At 37.4% G+C, this 15,936-nt stretch overlaps 1 protein-coding gene across 7 annotated transcripts in view; it reads right to left on the bottom strand.

The window, feature by feature from the left end:
- Nucleotides 1-15,936, bottom strand: part of EPC1 (enhancer of polycomb homolog 1) — a 64,995-nt gene that overhangs the window by 3,658 nt on the left and 45,401 nt on the right. For 2 of the 7 annotated variants that reach the window (XM_051802340.1, XM_051802335.1), the window contains 8 exons: nucleotides 15,250-15,406; nucleotides 13,745-13,921; nucleotides 13,546-13,635; nucleotides 13,312-13,460; nucleotides 11,793-12,145; nucleotides 6,089-6,172; nucleotides 106-224; nucleotides 1-24 (listed from right to left, as the gene is read on the bottom strand). The exon at nucleotides 1-24 is cut by the window's left edge and continues 63 nt beyond it. In XM_051802340.1, the coding sequence (XP_051658300.1) occupies nucleotides 1-24; nucleotides 106-224; nucleotides 6,089-6,172; nucleotides 11,793-12,145; nucleotides 13,312-13,460; nucleotides 13,546-13,635; nucleotides 13,745-13,921; nucleotides 15,250-15,406 (1,153 nt within the window). Of the gene's footprint in view, nucleotides 57-105; nucleotides 225-6,088; nucleotides 6,173-11,792; nucleotides 12,146-13,311; nucleotides 13,461-13,545; nucleotides 13,636-13,744; nucleotides 13,922-15,249; nucleotides 15,407-15,936 lie in introns of all 7 variants that reach the window. The other 5 variants (XR_007907000.1, XM_051802341.1, XM_051802336.1 and 2 more) reach the window with 4 other exon arrangements.

Raw genomic sequence — 15,936 nt, forward strand, 5'->3', positions numbered from 1 at the left:
TTCCTGTTGGTTAGTTTCAAGGTTCTATGGCAACAGTTGACAATTAGAGATGAACCCTGGTGGGAAACAATGAGGGATAAATCATAGCACAGACAAATCCCTCACCTGTGATGTGTTGGCAGAGGAATTACTATTTGCTTGCTGTTGATGAATTTGTGCAAGCTGCTGTTTCTGCATTAGTGCCAGTTGCTGTTGATGTTGCTGGTATTGTTCGGCTGTAAATGCTGAACAAAATATAAAACGAGAAAATACTATATCAAAATATGTAGGTGTTGTGTATATAAACACATCTATTTTATAAACCTAAAGAAACCCCAAAAAAACTACCACAGCAAGTTCCTAAGAGACTTATGCACCTTTATGTCAAAAAGCTGACACTCTCCTAGAAATTTTTTGTTCAAGCTAAACCTTCTCTTTTAAAGCTGTTTTTTATAGTGTAATAACTGAATTCAGCTCAAGATATCAAAAAGGGAGAGGGAGAATGGAACCAAAACACCATCAAACCCACCAAAAAGTTATAATAGATTAAAAAGAAAGAAGAGGTAGAAATGGCATCATTGTTTTCACTTTGTGAAACTACAATATCTGCATTATTTGTGGAGTAGGTTTATATGCCCAACTGGGCAACTGCAAGGCAACCCTCACTGACAGCACTCTGCAGGCAGCGAGGGGCTACAATTAAGATCTATGTTACAGCTGAAATCACTAAGCTGGGCACACTCACAACTGGGCTGGCTATCGCAGTACTGTATTTTTGTTGTTTGTAACCACACATGTACAAGCAATTCCATCAATAAAAAATTTCACGAAACTACACCCTTCTCTCTAAAAATCTTAGAAAGGTGACTCAGTCAAGCAGCATTTTGTCCAGTTAACCCACAAGTATAAAACTGATAAAGTGTTACTTGTACAGATTGACAAGGAGATGCCCAATGGTGCAGCAGAGTCACCAGTTCATTAACTAACTTCAGTGTTAAATTTTTTTTTTTAATTTACATTTCCAAAACAAAATGAAGTCTCAGTTTTCAATTTACAAACTGAATCAAGGCTGGAGTGTGAATGCCCTTGCAAAGGATATGTCTTTCAGATTTTCCCTTCCATTTTATACTCAGATTGTATAAATGCTCCCAAGTAAGTGCTGTAAATAGCATTCATACTTCAAGAATGCAGTGGAAGTCACACTTTTGGGGAAGTTCACTACTGTCTGGCAACAAATCACCATCACACTTAAATCCTGTTCACAAATTGCAAATTTTAAGAATTTTTTGTTAATCTACTCCTTCAGGTTTGCTTACCTGAAAAAAAAAAAAGTACATTTCTATCAAAACTATAATAATGTCCTGCTTCTGGATACAACAGGATTCTGAAGACCAATTATACCTTACATATAAACTCGAACAACAAATCAGTATAAATGGTTAACCAAAACAAGAACTAATATTTGGAAACATCAGACCAAACACTACTGAGCATGCATTTTCCCATTGAATTTGTCCTTTTCTGGTGTAAAATTTGTTCGAAATACTCCTAGTATGCACTAGAAGTAGCATTAAAATTATTACCAGCACTTTTGCTGTCTGAACACTTGAATTGACAGATTTTGATTCAGCTGCTACAGTCACGTTATTTTTTTTTTTTTGTAAGTAACATCCTTCAGCAAGTAAGGATGTAGCACTTACTTATACAGTCAAAATGACAAATTCCTTCCCAATACTGTTACAGTTAAATCTCACAGCAATGTTTTAAACTATTCTTAGGAGAATAGCTTAGTAGTAGTAACACTGCTCATAAATGTCCTTACTAAAAAAACCAAAACCAAACAAACTAGAATTCATAGACCAAATACTCAAGGAGTTGACTGTTTAATTTATATAAAGAGTTAAGATTTATAAGTTCTTTAGATTTTTTTTAAACTGTCACCAAACACAAGTTAGGGCGAGAAAGCTTTAGCACACAAAGATTAGCATGTAGAAAGCTGACCAGCAGTAGCAGAGGGAGAAAAATGGATATATTGTCCTGGTACTGAGAGATATGTCATTTCTATTGATCCATTAGTAGTGATTTATTGTTTTTTTAAACCCTGAAATTTAGAATCAATATGGTTTAGCCAACATAGTGCCAATGATATTGAACGTTCCATTTATTTATTTATTGTGTGATTCTTGGAGTGTCCTGTGCAGGGCCAGGAGTTAGACTTGATGATCCCAGTGGGTCCCTTCCAACTCAGCATATTGTACAATTCTAAGAACAAGGTATTTTATTCTGTAGTATGACACATAATATAATGTTTAGTATATACAAAGCTTAGGAATAGATTGCATAATTGATGTAAATAAAGACAACACACAGAACGATAAAGAGGAAAATGGGCAAAAAGAGTACGTTATACCACCATCTTTGACTGAATTATGATTAGAATTTCCACCATCATAATCATCTCACTTTTGCCTATTTAAGTAAAATTTACTAATAGTTCATTTCAGTTTTCAAGTCCTAAGTATATTTGAGATCTAACCATAAAACAGAGTTGAGGTAAGCAGTCACCTGTGTTGGTTTAACCACCTCCAAAATACTGTTTTCTCTTGGAAGAACAACAAATGAAGCTTACACAGGCTGTGTTTGTTCAGGACAGACTACACTAAAGATCAGCTGTAAGTGCTCCCCCTTCTTTCCGGAAGTGCCATTTAGAATAACTGTGTTTCCAGTTGTACATCAGCGAATCTCTCTCCAGGCACTCTGTGACCCTTGCAGCTGTACATTTCCCACCACTACCAAACAGTTACACAGTTGTCAAAGGAAACAAGTGACAGAAGAACACCACTATGACTACCACCCTCATCTATATTCCAACTGTTTCTCTTCCCCTTAAAAAATACTGCCTGGAAAATACACTCAAGAACATTTCGGGCATTTTTTCAATTTAGGTTAAATATTCAGCAACATTTTTGCTGCTTCCCTTATTGAAGGTAGAAGTCTACGGACATTTCAAAATACTATTCACAACACTATCAGAAATCTACTGTGAATTCTGAATCAATTGCATCCAGGTTAGAAATACAACACTGCTCATAAAGGACTGCTGCAAGCTACAGCCTCCTAAAATAATCTGATTGGTATTCCTTTCCCATTCCACAGGATACACAGATATGCTCATGTACAAGAGGTTATAGATTGTAATTACATAAGCCAGCTCTTCCCTCTCCATGTTAAAGAAACACTACATTGAAGGTTTTATTGAAAGCAATACAACTGAGAACTACCCAAATCAAAATTTCTTCCCAAGACTGCAAGCTAGGACATCATACTCTGTTCATCTTCTGTTAGAAGCCACCATGTACTTTGCTAACACCACCACTGGGTTTCTTCCCCTCCTGCTCTCAGGGTAGAGTCTACATTACACTTCAATTGAAGAAATAAGCACATGAATTGTGAGATCTAAGTTGCTTCTGAAAACTATTGTTGCCATGCAAAAAAAAAAAAAAAAGGTGCGTACTTTACAAGGAAGTACTTTTGTCTATTTAACCTTCCATACTCATTTCCTGTGGCACGCAATTGTGACTGGAACTGGAGAAATGGTACATGTAGAAGAAGTAAAAACGATTGTCATTCTCTTTTGTGTCATACACAGGTCTTTATCTGCCTGGGAGAAAACCAGCAGGCAAGCAGCAAGCCCAGACCTTTCCTGAACACTGAAAACAGGAACCACATTTTTGGTAACTCAGAAGAGTATTGCTACACAACACCAAACAGAGTTACATATTCCTGACATTACTGGAGGCATTTAAGGCTTTAAAAACATTCATAAAGCAACAGACAACTGAACAACAGCTTGAAGTTTAAAACATGGACAAGACAAAACATTTACTAGTTAAAGACAACACGTGAGATTTTAAAACAGTCTTGCTTCAGCAGCCCCAGAGTGCAGTGCATACAGACTCTTCTCAAACAGCATGCTGGGACCTCAGTGGTCCTGGTTCCATCACACAGTAATGACTATTTAATAGTTTGCAATTTACTGAATACAACAGTGACGAAACATCCAGTTTCATTCACTACACAGAATCACTATACAGTGAGAGGTGAAGGTGGAAATCTCAACCACCACTACCAATACACAATAAATAAGAACATTATAACTTCAGAGTATCTCAACTGTCTTTCACAGCTAACAGCTGCACTTCTATACAAAACCTCTACATACTTTCCAAGGCACTTGCAGTAATTTATGCAAGTCACCAGACTCTTAACCTAGTTCAACTCCTTTTCTAACCTTAAACATGAAAAACCTTTAAGGCCCAATTCTACCTGGAGTCATTCACATCTCAAGCTGGTTATCAGCAGATGGGCAGCTCAGACTTTACCAAGAGACTTGGCTACACAAATGCTTCTTGTTTTCTTGCAGCATACTGTATCAAGTTGTCACATTTCAGTTGAGACAACCCTCAGATTTTAAGTCAGTACATTGTGTTATTCTGTTATTCTCTTAACAGCTTGGGACAACAAACACACATCTATTCTGCAACTGTATTAGTACTATACTTTGGCAGCAAGGAAATGGTTTCTAGCTTACAGACTGCAAAAAGCAATGGGAGGTAGAAGAAAAAACTTCAGGAGTTTTCAGCTACGAGTACAAGGAAAGAAACATCGTACGTGACTGATACTGACTGACAGGGTAAACGACTGCCCAGTATCTCCTTTGTGACAGCTACAAATCCTGTTTTATTAAGAACTGAATCATTGCACACTGTACTATGAATGTGTTTTCCTTCGATCATTTTTATGAGCATTTGTAAACCCTGGATGATTACATGTCCATTTTTTTTCCCCTCAAATTAAACCACTGAATATCAACTTTCAATTGGATGATTCTGTTTATGTATCACCCAAGTTCTCTGGGGTGCACAGAGCACAGAGCAACAGTGATACTGTCAATGGACTTTGAGCTCAAAGATCCACAATTTGCAGCAGTTTTATACCGCAATATAAAACTGTGCTAACTGGTTTTACCAGAGTTTTTAACATGTACCAGCCTTACAGTGCTGTAGCTTACATTTGGCTTCTCTGAAAACTCAAGTAGCTCCCAAATGTGGCCAAAACCAGGGAGGACGGCGGGGCTGACTGCTGCATTGGTGTGAGATTGGTCTTTGCAGGACAAACAGCCACAGTCTCCCCTCACAACTCCTCCTGCAAGTTTCACCGTGAGGTGACTCACCCACCAGTTGTTACTCTGTTTCCCTTCAGTAGAAAATACAGACTTACAAAAAATTGACCACAATAACCAGCTTCCTAAAAGAACAGGGAGCATATCCTGGAAAGCAGAAAATGCATGTGTAAACTCCCCTTCCCTCTACTAGCATTCCCTTTCATTTCCTGAATGGAAGATGCTCGCTAGATTTGCCAGGCAAACTGAGCAAACTTTGTGGAGTGAAGACCATGACCTGTCCAGGTAATAATTTCTTTTTCTTTTTTTTAGTAAAAAGTTTTAAAAATGTAATACTGAGAGATTCAAACAGCATAATTAAACCTTTCAGCAAAAGTTTCAGTCCTGTTAAGCATCTAAAGAATTAGCTATTTAAATTACAGTAACTTAAAACCACTTAGAAGTTGTTTCATAACATTGTTAAGTATCTGTTCTCATGAGCGGAAATGTAATTTAGTGGGAAAACTGAGGCCTTAATACTATATTGGGTTCAAAGAGCCTCTCTACAATCCACTTACAGTACTAGATTCCCTGATCCTTTCAGTGGATGACAATTAAAGAGGCAGTTTTGATCAGGTAACAGAAGAAAGATCCCCTAACTAAAGCTTTCAACTGAGAAATTCCATAAACTACAGAATTGCTAAAGTGTGTGGAAAGATGATATATTATGTTACAATGTTTTCTTAAGGGAAGCAGATGAGAGCATCACATCCCTGCTGTGTAAGAGAACAATTAGTGGTTACTAATGCCAAAGTGAATGCAAAGCAAACATCAATCACAATGCTAAGTAATCCAGAACATCACATTTTTAAATCTCTCTCTCATGAGAGATGTCATCTGGGTTACATTGCCTGGTTAAAGACTTTCTACTATATAGCAAGTTCTCACCAGTGAATTCAGAAGATTGGAGAGACTTAGAGCCATCAGTGTGATTTAGTATTTGATGCACCAGGCCCAAAGTTGTTTCACTTTCTGAAAAGAAGTTCAAGATTGGTTTTACTTAAACATGGCGTTATTAGGCACTATGAGAACATGAATCATTACGCCCTTGATTATTACTACAACAGCCTTTTATTTCAGCCCAACAGAAGTGTGAAATTCCTAAAAATCAGAACTCTAGAAATTATAAACTAGATATAAGGTCTACATATGCACTCCCTACTTGGTAGCAGAAGACAGACAGAAAATAATTAATAAGGATTTTTACTAGCCATTGAATGAAAGCTAGAAAAGTTTGCTGTGCATTTATATTTGTCTGCCCATCATTCTTAATATGAGTTTCCACCACACCGTCTCAGGCCAGTTATAAATGTGGTGATCCTTGCACAGAATGCAGAGTGTAACAGTTTCTGCAAGCCCAGAGATCCATCACTTTGGAGCAAAGTTTTACTCCAACTGAGTTGAAGCTGAATAAGAAAACCTAATACAACTACGAAGTCTTGAAGTCTCCAGAAATGCTCAAGTGTTTTGGTATGGCTCTTATCCCATCCTCAGTCACATTTCCCAGATTAAAGAAGCTTTTCCTTCTAATATTTCCTCCTTCAACTAAGCTTAGGGTGGACTCTAAACATCTGTTAAAACATCTCAAGGCCATTGCTTCTTCAACCAGGACACCAACAGCTCAGTCACAGATGGGCCAATGATGATTGAATTCCAATGATGATTGAAAATAGCCATTACAAATTCCAGTACTTTTCATGACCAAGTTTATCATGTAATGTGAAAGAAGTATTTAAAAAATGGGAAAATAGTAACACAGATAGCAATGTTGAGACTGTTACAGATACAAAGGTTAAATAAAAAGATCTGAACACAGCCAGTGGTGGCATGAAAACCATGAAAAGGCAGGACAAGCTCTTCTACTCTGCTGCAAGGAATTGCCACAAGGACTGAGGAGCTTCCTCCTGCTTCTTTCTGGGAAAGGGTTGCCTAAAATCAGGCATCAGGTATCCTTAATAAGAATATGAAATAACAGTATAGAATCATAGAATGGTTTGGATCAGAAAGGACCTTAAGGTTCATCTAGTTCCAACCTCCCTGCCACAGGCAAGGACACCTTTCACTACACCAGTTGTTCCAAGACCCCATCTAACCTGGCCTTGAACACTTCCAGGGATGGAGCAACTTCTCTGGGCAACCTGTTCCAGTGTTTCACCACCCAGACAGTTAAGAATTTCTTCCTAATATCAAATCTAAACCTATTCTCTTCCAGTTTGAATCCATTTCCCCTTGTCCTGTCACTACATGCTCTTGTAAAAAGTCCCTCCCCATCTTTGTTGTAAGCTCCTTTCAGGTACTGGAAGGTCCCAACTAGGTCACCCCAAAGTCTTCTCTTCTCCAGGCTGAACAAGCACAGATCCTTTAACCAGCGTTACCTTATTTGGGAAATGGAAGTACAGTTCACTATCCTGCTAGACACCCAAATGTGCTAAACTGCTTTTAAAAAGCAGATTAAGAGATGCAAAAAAGAGCATGCAAGTGTACTGGGACAGTGAAGTTACTGAATAGTAAAGCACAACTTGCATCACATCATCTAAATATCTGATTTACAAGAAAATGAAAAGTAAATTATTTTGGATTATTTAACTATGTTCAGTATTCCTGCAGCTTTTCATACAGTAAGATCTACAATCACAAACATCAAAACTCTAACAATGTTCAGTAAGGCTTTTTCTCAAAGGGCAAGTTACAAATTCACTGAGCAGTTAACTGCCAGCCTCTTCAGCCTTGCCAGCTTTCAGACTGTTTTCAAAGTGATCCAGCTTCTGGGTGACGAAGGCAGAAAACAACAGAATGCAAGACTGCTGCCTGCTCTTACTGTAGAGCCTGGGAACCAGTGCTCCAGTCTTTCACTAGTGACGGGTATCCCTGCTCTGCTTCCTAAAGACAAGGCTGGAACAGAAAGATACATGCTGTGCAGTCTTAAGACTCTTAACTTTTGTCTCTAACTTTTGTTACTAGATGTAAGCATTCCAAAGTCCAAATGCAACATATTTAACAAGTCTCCAGCGGAAAGCACAGTCTGTCCATAATATGATGCAGTTCAAAGACTACTATTTGCCCAGCAGAATCAGCTCAATCTAACAAGGGACAGAAACACTTCAGATGAAACCTTATGACTATTGTACACTCCAGAGTTACAAGCTCCATCTCTGAAGATTTTGATTCAGAAACTTGAGACTGTCAGCAATACAGGCTCCTTTTCTGAAGTAATTTTGCTGCATTTTGTTCACAGTTAGTAGCTTCCCAACTGAACAAGTTAATTCTCCACAATAATCTTGATTTAATGCTCTTGCTTGCCTTTTAGTGGTGTTCTGTATAACATGTGTGAAGATCTCTGAATCAGTTCTTTTTGCAAGAGGGCAAAGGATAGTTTTTCATAATTCTTCAGCAAGATGAAAAGGAATCACCCCCTTCCAAAGTGACGCTACTTTTCTTGGCCACTTGATCCTGGTGCCAAAGTTTAGCTTTCAGCACACAGCAAGTGTTCAAGTAACTTTGTAAAGGGATTTCTTTTTTTTTAAGGCATCCCTTCTCAGTTTATACACAAAATCTCAATGCAACAACATCTTCCACACATCTTTGATGCTGAGCATTCTGAAAGCCAGGACCAGAATAACCTGCATTTCCTTCAGGGTCAAAGGCACTTCAAAATGTTTATAAAATGCCCGGTTCTTTGGGGAAACTTCTCCCTGATCTTCAGGATGAACAACAATGCTTCCTGTAGCCAGAGAATGGTATGCCACAACACTGCTTCTTGAACACATCCTCTGCTTAACAGAGGACCTGAGATACAATCTCTACTTCATGCCCCTGCTGGTCATGTATAACAGACCTGAGAAACAAGGTTTTCCATAGCAATTGTTCCATGACAGCAGCATGTCTGCATCATTCAAGGCAGAAAAAGTCCAAGACTTATCTACACTTTAGTATGGAAACAGACAAAACTCATGTGACGGTACACAATAAACATGGCAACATGACCACCTCTGCTGGTCACTACAGAATCCTAGGATGAGCTTCATCTTAAAGGCAAGCAATATGGTTTGACCACAACTCAGAGTAGCAGTAAAAAGATTAAAAAAAAAAAAAAAAGGTATTAATAAGTGTTCTCTGGTAGAAAGACCAACAGCCAATTCAAAAACCTAAAAGGTAAAGAGGAAGAAACCTAAAAAAAAAAAAATCTATGCCCACAACAAACTCCCATCTTTAAAAACAATAAAGAAAAAGTAACAGGTACACTGTACAGGGTTGTTAATCTGTAGTAGTAACTATTAGAAAAACTTTAGTACAGCTGTTAGATACCTGATGTTCTCTACAGTATTTGCCACAGAAAGTAAGAAGACAACTCAGCAGCTGCAACTGACTGGTACCATTGAAGAAGTCAGACTCACATGAGACATACAAACAGCCTGTGATCTGTGCAGACAACCTATCTCAAAGAATCCTTTAAAAAACAGAAAAAAAAATCCACTAAAAACCAGACTGGCACCGAGAATTAGACTCTGTGCTCCTTTTGAACCCCTACACTGACAATCAGCAGTACATCACATAGACACAAACTTCTATACACCTCCAATGCCACAAGAATTCCAACTAAGATTATAAATATACAGATACAACTGCCCAACTATACTAATAATAAGTGACTATCCGAAGACTGTGGTAACTGATTTAAAAGTGTATCTATTAATTCAGACAGATACATTTTTTTATTGAATATTTAATTCCTGTATCAAGCCCTAACAAAAATATGAAACTAAACTCTAACATTTAGATTCTGAAAAGCTTGGAATACTAACTTACATATTTTACATGGATACTAAGCCATCTGTACAGAATTCCAAGCACAAATTAGTGTTATATACCAGGTACTTACACACATGTATTAATTCCCCAGGGGCTTCAAGATGTAACCACACAATTAAACTCCGGTATGAAACTCATCACCATAAATAATAATAGCATTTAATTCCTAAATGATGTAGATAAACATCCTAACCATCTATTTCAGGAAAAAAGACTCTAAAAGGGTGTGTGTGTTTATTTATACACACACACAATTATATAAGCTTTAAACTCAATCAGTCAATTTTTCAAATCTACACGATTTTCAGATGCAAAGTATTGCCATTAATACTTTAAAGTGCATTTATAATCTATTCAGTACCCCATAGTTTTGTTTTCACACTCATAACCTGGCTACCATTTTATCATAGTTCAGACTGGTCATCATCCAGAGGATGCTCTCATTCAGTTCTGGACTTGCTTTACTTATTTGAACCACTTGAAGGGCAGAATTTAAACACCAAAAGCCACACTTATATCACAAACCAGAAGGACCATCACTTTTAGCCTTTGTACATTTCCAGCAAGAATTATCATAAAAGAGGAAAGAAAGGGGGATAGGGGCAAGGACCTAATCTAGGACAGCATGGAGAGGAAGCAGGAAATAAAGCAGCAGAACAAAGGCGCTCTCTAACTCTACAAATGCAAGTAGAAAGAATTTTCAGGTTAAAAAACCCAAAACGTGGTACAGGGAGAAAAAGTACAAAACATATTGGCAAACAGGAGGATTAAAGTAATCTGATACCAGGATATCAGATTTTGAGCAAACCACCAAAACACCTCACAATTTGATTATTTTATTAGGTATATGCATCTCTCCCCACTGCACTCCTACATTATCCAGGTATTCTGATTGATTTCCAAAGCCATAATTCAAAATGGTATGGAAAACATGATTCTAGAGACTCCTTACAAAGGTGAACTTTTAAAGTTATTTCTTTATAAAAAAACCTGTCACTTTAACCTACTATAAAAAGATGACATTTATGGTACTGACTCATCAAAATTCATGAGTTATTTAAGTCCCAATCTAACACTGTAAATGCCAGGCTTCCAATATGAAGAGCCCTACAAAAAGAGTGATGCTTTCCAACAGTGTTCCAATTAAAAAACACCACCACATCAAGTTTTTTCAGAGTCAGGTCCTCAAATCTGTAATTGGGTTCTGTAAGATGTAGTCTGCCACTTGCTGACAAGACGTAGAGGTGATTAGTCCAAGAGTTTCGCTAAGCATGAGCAGATGCATCAGTGAGAGTGGGCTGGGTACTTTTTGGATGGGAAATGGCATTTAAGTTCATTTAAGTTCAATTAAGAATTCATAGCATGCTGGGATTTTAAATGCACACATTTTAACTAAACAATTCCCATCACCACCACACTTTGTATTAAAAAAAAATTTGGAATGTAGTATTTACATCAACATTTCAATTAACATGTTTTTAATTTTAAAAATCCAAATCCTCAGTCAACTGAAACCCTACACAATATTGTTTTTAAAGCTTTGCATTTCTAAACCTGTAATTACATACCACTGTAGCACTTGTATAAATCTCAGATGCAGTACTCTACTGCTAGCAATAAATGCAAACAAACATTCCACGTAGCAAATAAAGAGATACACATGAAGATGGGCTGTTACCACCAAAACAGACCACGATGTAAAGTATGGATGACCTAATGATATTCTGGATTTTCTGAATCAAGTTTAAAACTTCTGGAAGCAAGTTTGTTAAATTAAACATACCAATATGTGCTGAACCACTGCTACTTTTACTTTGTGTAGAGGTACTGCATGTCTGGGTCCCGGGTTGTGCTGTGCCTGTTCGATTTAAACCCCTGTATAATTTCCTACAGGAGAGTTCATCATTGTCACTGTCATGTAGGGATGGTGTCCGAGGCCTAAAATGCCGCCATCTACATGATTTGATATTGACTAGTATCTGACTGAGGTCTTTTGAGAAAGATTTGTCCGAGGTATTTGTTTCTGAGGTATTGGCAAATTGACTGATTGAAGAGTGTTGTGATGAGGAAAACCTTTCCAAATCCAGGTGATGAAATGCATTATCGTAGTCCGAATGCGCTCTGTCCAGCAGCACCCTGAAACCAGGACAACAGTGCAGAATTACACAGTGGCAAGAAAACACGGAGAAAGTCACCAGTTTGACATGTGTGCTTGGCGAGGACAACGGGATAGAAGGAGCTACACAAAGCTCTTCTAGAACAAGCAAACACACACTCCCCCCCAATGCATGACTACCTATTATTTTACAGTAAATATTATATTTAGGTATATTTTAGCTTTTACTGTTTCAAGAGCTGGAGATACAACATCATGTATATATTAAGACTGCAACAACATGTAATTAAAAAACACCTAGACAATAACATCGCTTAACTAATTAAAAAATGACTGAAATACTCTCCTGAAGTAACTTCTTCAAAAGCCTTACTCCCATATATACATATATACTACAACCATCCTAATGCAGTAGGGGATGTCACACATTAAATCCCAAATCCCCTTGCAAAAACCCCAGTAAGAGCCTTCAGCTCTCATTCCAATTTTCCTGATTAGTTTACTAGTATGTGAAGAGATGCTAAGCACAAATCTGAAAGGCAAATCACATTCTTACTTTTAATCAAAATTTAATCCCAATGTACTATTTTCCTAAAGACATAACACAATATTTAAGAAAGAGCACTTATACAGCAAACCATTTATAAAATGTTTTTGATAAATACTCTTAGCAGCAAAATGCCTGAAATAAGTCATTAAATTCTTTGATATTTTTGACAAAGTTTGAAATTTAAGTTATCATCAGTTTTAAGCATCCCTCCCAAAAATCACCAAATATGGTCTAAATTCAGAAAAGCATTTTCTGTCAAATATAATTTTTGCTATCTTTAAGTGCTACTATTTGAAGACAGCTATGCAAATAATTTAAATACAAACCACCAATCACAACTGAAAATACACAAGTATTTTCACCTCAGAACTTGGGAGTGCAAGTAATAAAAAAACCCAGAACTACTTAAGAAAACAGTACTAAAGCAGCTTCCATTAGCACAAAATAAAAATGGAGACATTAACCAGCTAAGGAAACTTGGATCAAATATAAATATTAAAAAAGTCAATCTCTCTGTGGTGTTCGAAATTCTGAGTTTTTTCGGTTTGGGGTTTTTTTTTAACTTTGCTGCTCTTTATGTCTGATTTTTTTTTTAAATTTTATTTTTAAAAGCAACAGCAATTCCATAGCTCTCACCTTCCACCACGGCCAACCCGTCGTCGTGCAAACCCGATACACCTCTGGGGAACGGTGAGGGTGGTTAAGCAGTATCTGTAACGCACGTCTCCTACTCTTCCCTCTTTAGGGCTACTCCACGGCCAGTTGCCAGGTTGGTCTAAATGAGGCTTGAAATAATTTTAAACAGTTAGACACAAGATGTTTTCCAACAGTGACACTCTGTCTTATAATACATAAGGAAATTCTACTTACAGCATAGTACTGACAGCCTGCTTTCCTACGGAAGGCAAAAGGACCATCGGGATCATTTTCTTCCTCAGCCTCCGAAGAACCAGACAAAACCTTTAAAGAGGGGATGGGAGGTAGGGTATATGAGGAGAGATATTAGCAAATTCATGAGTTTTATTTCTGTTCTTTCCCCAAGAGCAGTACAAAACTCTAGAAGTCCTACCTGGGAGAGAGGTTCTTCATCTGAGCTAGGAAAATCATACTGATTCAAATCTTTAGCATTAAAGACTGGCAGTGCAGCAGGACTTGTCTGTTGAGGAGTAGCAGCAGCGGACGAAGGTAAGACTTTTGGCTTCTTCTCATACTTTCTTTTGGGTCTAATAACATCAGGCTTATCTTGCTGCAAGAAAAATAAAAAGCAGAGTAAAATTACACACAGATGAAAATTACATTAAAACAGGAGTTTAAGAAAACTCCTGTGTAAGCAAGCCAAAATGTGAACTCATCTCTCCACCATCTTGATAGTAAAACACACAGTCATTTCAAGAGTATCTGGATTTTGTTTTCAGTAATGGAAACATTTAAGAAACAAGGTGGAATCACGCACTGTTTGCTCAATCTGTGCTGGATAACTCACTAGCAGTTAAGGTGACAGAACTACTTTGGAGAAGCAGACCAAAATACATATGATGATCTCCATGAGGCACCTTTTTCATTTTCTAGCATTTTGACTTAATAGCCACTTATGCAGCATTAGGGAATTATTAAGTACCAAACAATGCTTTAAAGGCAAAAATAGAAGTTAGACTTCTCAAAGATACCTATAATCTCACAAATGCCTCTAAAAATTAAACACATTTCCCCATACTATGCAAAGCAAAGTTTAAGTGCCTTTCCCAAGTCTCCAAGAACCAGATTTCTTTCAAGCTGTGAGACACTGCACTGACCCAACATCACTGAGAGGCAAGTACACGCCAGCAATCACAACTACACGGCTCTACTATCAGTGGAAGAATTCACTGATTCAAAACACACCGTCAGTTTCAGAACAGCCTCTGGATACTCTTCACTCACAAGGAGTCTTGGTTTAAAATTCAAATTATACCTCAGCATTTCTCCTGTGTTACCTGACCTATTTAACATGCTCAGCTGTTTGCACTGTAGTTATGCTTTGTATGACACAAAATTAAAGCCTGCAGGAAAAAAAGTGCTGGTCAGCTGTCTAAATCAAATAAGGTTCTTTGATACTTTACTTAAATACAGAACCAGACAAAGATATAGAGCATGCTGGGAATACCAGTAGATCCTATCTTAAAAACAAAACAAAAACCAATCCTCTGGATTAAAATAGCTACATAATTTAGAACAATATATGGATTTTACATCAGTAGTTCCATCTTTGTACAATATCTAGGTAATAAATACAGTTTTGTTCAGGATATCCTAACTTTAGGGACAGTATTAGAGAAAAATGTTTCTATCCCCCTGAATGAGAACACAATTGCACGTGTCCTTTTGTCCGTAGTTTGTCTAAACTTTATTTCTGTCTTAAGAAGTACAGGGAGTCTGTATGCTATCCTCATAACTCCAACAGAACAAAGCACTTTATTTCACTTGCAGCTTTGCTACCTGTTGTTAGTCTCATAAAGCCTCCCCTCTCCTATCCTAAAATGCTGTATCTTGCGTACTTTATAGCCAAACAGTAACTCAGTTACTGACATTACTCACTTTGACTTTATATTCTTTCAGTTCCATAGCTTCTTGGTGTTTAAAAGAACTGCTGTTAGTCACAGGAATGATGGGAATAGCATAGGTAGGTTTAAGTGGCTGCCGCTGCGCCATGACTTCAGACATGATCTCTCCACTGTAGTCACCCAAATTATACCTGAAATCAAAAAACATTTGTTGGAGTGCTTACAATGTACATCTGGTAAAAAAATTGAGAAACATGGAGAAACACAAACTAATACTTGGAGTTTGGGGTAAAGGGACATCCAGGACATCAGCAAGAAGTACAGAAAGTATTATTACAGAAAAGGGGACTGACTAATAACATAGAAAATTTATTGCAATGGCTAATGCTGACAAATAAAAAATGATAACTACTCTGTAAAGCATCTCCAAAGCACAATACTATAAAGGAAAGAAGCAGAAACTAGAAGGAAAGAACAGGAGAGTTACCCTCCCCCCTCCCTTGGGGACTGCTGCCATTTAAAACCCATACATTTATCACTTGAAAGGTTTTAAACAGTGAGGCAGAGTGTCTTATTCATTAATCCTTCCCCTTTTGTGTCAGGGAATATTTTCACAACAAGTAGATCCATGAAACATATTACATTTCAAATCCTGTGACAAATGCTGTGTTGAAGTGCAGTTCTTCACTCTGAGGGAGGTATTAGTGTCTTCCCTCTATTC

This window comes from Manacus candei, unplaced genomic scaffold, assembly GCF_025592945.1.
Source record: "Manacus candei isolate 608988 ecotype Guabito, Panama unplaced genomic scaffold, ASM2559294v1 h1tg000056l, whole genome shotgun sequence".
In the NCBI taxonomy this organism is placed as follows: domain Eukaryota; kingdom Metazoa; phylum Chordata; class Aves; order Passeriformes; family Pipridae; genus Manacus; species Manacus candei.